Source organism: Leiobunum rupestre, chromosome 4 (genome assembly GCF_980474605.1).
Source record: "Leiobunum rupestre chromosome 4, qqLeiRupe1.1.hap1, whole genome shotgun sequence".
Lineage (NCBI taxonomy): Eukaryota > Metazoa > Arthropoda > Arachnida > Opiliones > Sclerosomatidae > Leiobunum > Leiobunum rupestre.
In genome coordinates, this window is record NC_143387.1 from 25,706,284 (window position 1) to 25,709,262 (window position 2,979).

The following is a 2,979-nucleotide window of genomic DNA, read 5'->3' on the forward strand; positions in this document are numbered from 1 at the left end:
ATAAGCGGAAAACCTTAGTTAAAAAAGAAACATATATATTATTGTCAAGTGCTTGGACAGATGGCAGCAGCAAATTTGCAGTGGTGTGACTTCGTTGTATATATTCCAAATGGTTTAATAGTAGAGAGGATCCGTTTCAATGAATTAGATTGGAAACAAATGAAAATTAAATTAGATAGATTTTATTTCGAAGAAATGCTACCTTTCATTGTAAAAAAATAAATTGATGACATATAGAAGATACATTAGTCTTTTTAAATTAAAGAAAATCGCACTCTTCTAAGCTGCTATCACTCATGGTTTCATCCATAGACTGCGACATTTCATCGGAATTCACAGGCATATCAATAGGCACACTTATTTCCTCTAAATCATTGTCGCTGCTACCATTATCACTGCTTTTCACTAAAGGGTCTTGAAAATTAGTTAATATCGCGCACACAGTCCAAATTTCGTTAATAACTGGGGATAATGTATGCGGTATGGCCCTGTCAAAAATATGGAAACCTTTTACTCGTTTAATCCTTCTCTCAACATGGATCCGCAAGGAGGCAATCTTCTGTGTTTCTTCAACTTCGTTTTCTTCTAGCTGATCTTTATTGCGGAGGAACGCTGGGATGATAAGAGATATTCCCTTTTCTTTCAACATGTCGTTTATAGTGAATCCTGAAAAAATAATTAAAGAATTAATTAACTTAATAATATCTAAGTTGAAACTACATTACCTTTATCAGCCATTATGGCATCTGTGGGGTCGAACGGTAACTTGAGCAGCCCACTTCTCACTGTTAATTCCCTATCTGATATGCAACCTGTATATAGTGCGGATACAAAAGTTACCAAACCATCGGGACTGATTCCGATTAACCCTTTGAAAGTAGTGGTTGACTTGTAATTTGAATAGGTCCCTGATTGTAGGTACAAAGATTTTGATGCTTCACACTTGATTTCAGATGCGTCTAGAATTACCCTTGTATTTGGATAATGGATTTTGAAATCACAGGGCATATTACGTTGAATAACTTCTCTAGGAGTCCAAATAGATAACTGGCCCAACTGTAGGTACATGTAACTAACCCATGTAATAGTTATTCTGGACACAGTGTTGGCAGAAATGCCAAATCGATGAGCAAGATCTCTTGTGAATAGTCCGAGCCTTAACCGCATCAGGACTAAAAATAATTGATTTTCAGCGGATAATTTTCGCGGTCTTCCGCAGCCACTTTCAGTTTGTTTATTCCTCTTATTCGCATACCACAACTTTATGTTTTCTCCATCGTCTCCAGGATTTAGGAATGTTAACAAGCTTTGAAATCGACCAGTTTGGTAAACCAGTATAGAAATAGATATCCTTGTCACTGTCTTTTATAGAAGTTACATTCAAAACTTTATGGTTCAACTCCACAGAGAGATGTAGATTTTTGGCTTTTTCATTTTCAATTGTTTTAATAAAAGCGTTGATCTCCTCTTGTTTTAAATTAACTTCTTTTTTAAGTAGAGTGTTTTCTAGTGAAAGAGCCTTTACTTTATCTTCGAGTGATTGGCATTTACCACATTTTACAGTATCTGGGTTGGCTTTTTCAGTTGTAGAGATATCAACGGAGGGGTTACGTTCACCAGAGGGATTACGCTCACTGGAATTTAACTTATTTCCGTTAACCCTAGATTTGCACTTTAACGACGTAATAGGTGTTGAGGTTAATTTGAAGCTAGTATCACTTTCACAACAAGTTGTATTTAAACTTGGATTAATTTTATCTTCATCAAAAATTATATCACTGTTTCGTTATCATTATTATTTCCGCTATCATTTGAGGTTTTAGAATTTACGTGGGTAACAGATTCAAAATCTGATACCAAGTTACTACCTGAGGCTTGGGAATCTAAACTAGCCACTAAACTGAAATGCGAAACATTAATCGAACTATCCCAATCAAAAACTGTCGGTATAGCACTTGCTTTCAATCGTGATCTGTCAGACTCTAACGATAGGAAATCGGAAGGCTTAAAATGTCGTGAACAAACTTTCGAAGATTTCGTTATTTTACAATATTTAGTATCACGATGAATATTTCTCAACCACTTTGCCCTTAGGTGCTCCTCTTTGGGCAAACAGTGAAATGAAACCTACCAAACCAAGTTTCAAGAGAAACATATCGTTTTCACACCAAAACATATTTCAATTGCAAACACTTACTTTTTTGCCGTTTTCATCAAAGCTAGACTTTACTTGACATCGCTCAACAAAACATACTCTCGACATCTTTTTATTTTTCAAAATTTAAAGAAATATGAAATACGCGTTTTGGGCGGCTGGAACTCTACTCCGATATCAACTAAAAATTTCAAAGACGAATACACTCCGGAATGGACTGTTTACTTTACCGGAAATATGTGCCGGAAACGACCCAAAACTTTAAAATGGCTGTGCATTTCATGCCCCCCCCCCCTATTTCTCATTCGTGTATTCAAAGAAAATTGGGTTAGTAATAAAATAAACAGACTTGTGTCACCATAAGTCTAAGTTACACAAGTGTGTCAGTTACTTTAAATATTTACTGATATCAGAATGTCTCTTACAATAGTATATATCTAGTTGCGCTCTCCTTGCGTTTGTTGCTCCTAGGTGTAAAGTGACTAAGTAATAGTCTTAATCGATAATTCAAAATCACGGTCGAAAAAGCCGCCGACCAATTTAGGAAACAAATTTTGGCGGCACATTTTCGTATCAAAAACCAGTGTTGCCAGATAAAAGTTTATTGGCCAGGCTAAAAAAGATAGCAGTGTTTCCAGATTTGTTTATTTTGTTCAAAACACTCCGAAATTCAAGTACTTTTATTGTTTACGTAAAAGTAAAAATTATATTTTTGCGGCGTAGCTACCGATTAAGACTATTCAAAATCTGGCTAAACACATCTGTAACGCGGGAAAACCGTTGAGCGGCCAAAGTCCAGGGTTCATAGGTTACGTCGTTTTGGT

At 35.9% G+C, this 2,979-nt stretch overlaps 1 protein-coding gene across 1 annotated transcript; it reads right to left on the bottom strand.

Annotated features, from left to right (window-relative positions):
* Positions 1-259: 259 nt before the first annotated feature.
* Positions 260-2,263, bottom strand: LOC149947266 (uncharacterized). Its single transcript, XM_090170868.1, has 5 exons — positions 2,198-2,263; positions 1,831-2,127; positions 1,379-1,672; positions 726-1,242; positions 260-666 (listed from the first exon to the last, which is right to left on the bottom strand). Exons 1-5 carry the CDS (start codon positions 2,261-2,263, stop codon positions 260-262), a joined length of 1,581 nt encoding a protein of 526 aa, XP_090026994.1.
* Between the last annotated feature and the right edge of the window lie 716 nt (positions 2,264-2,979).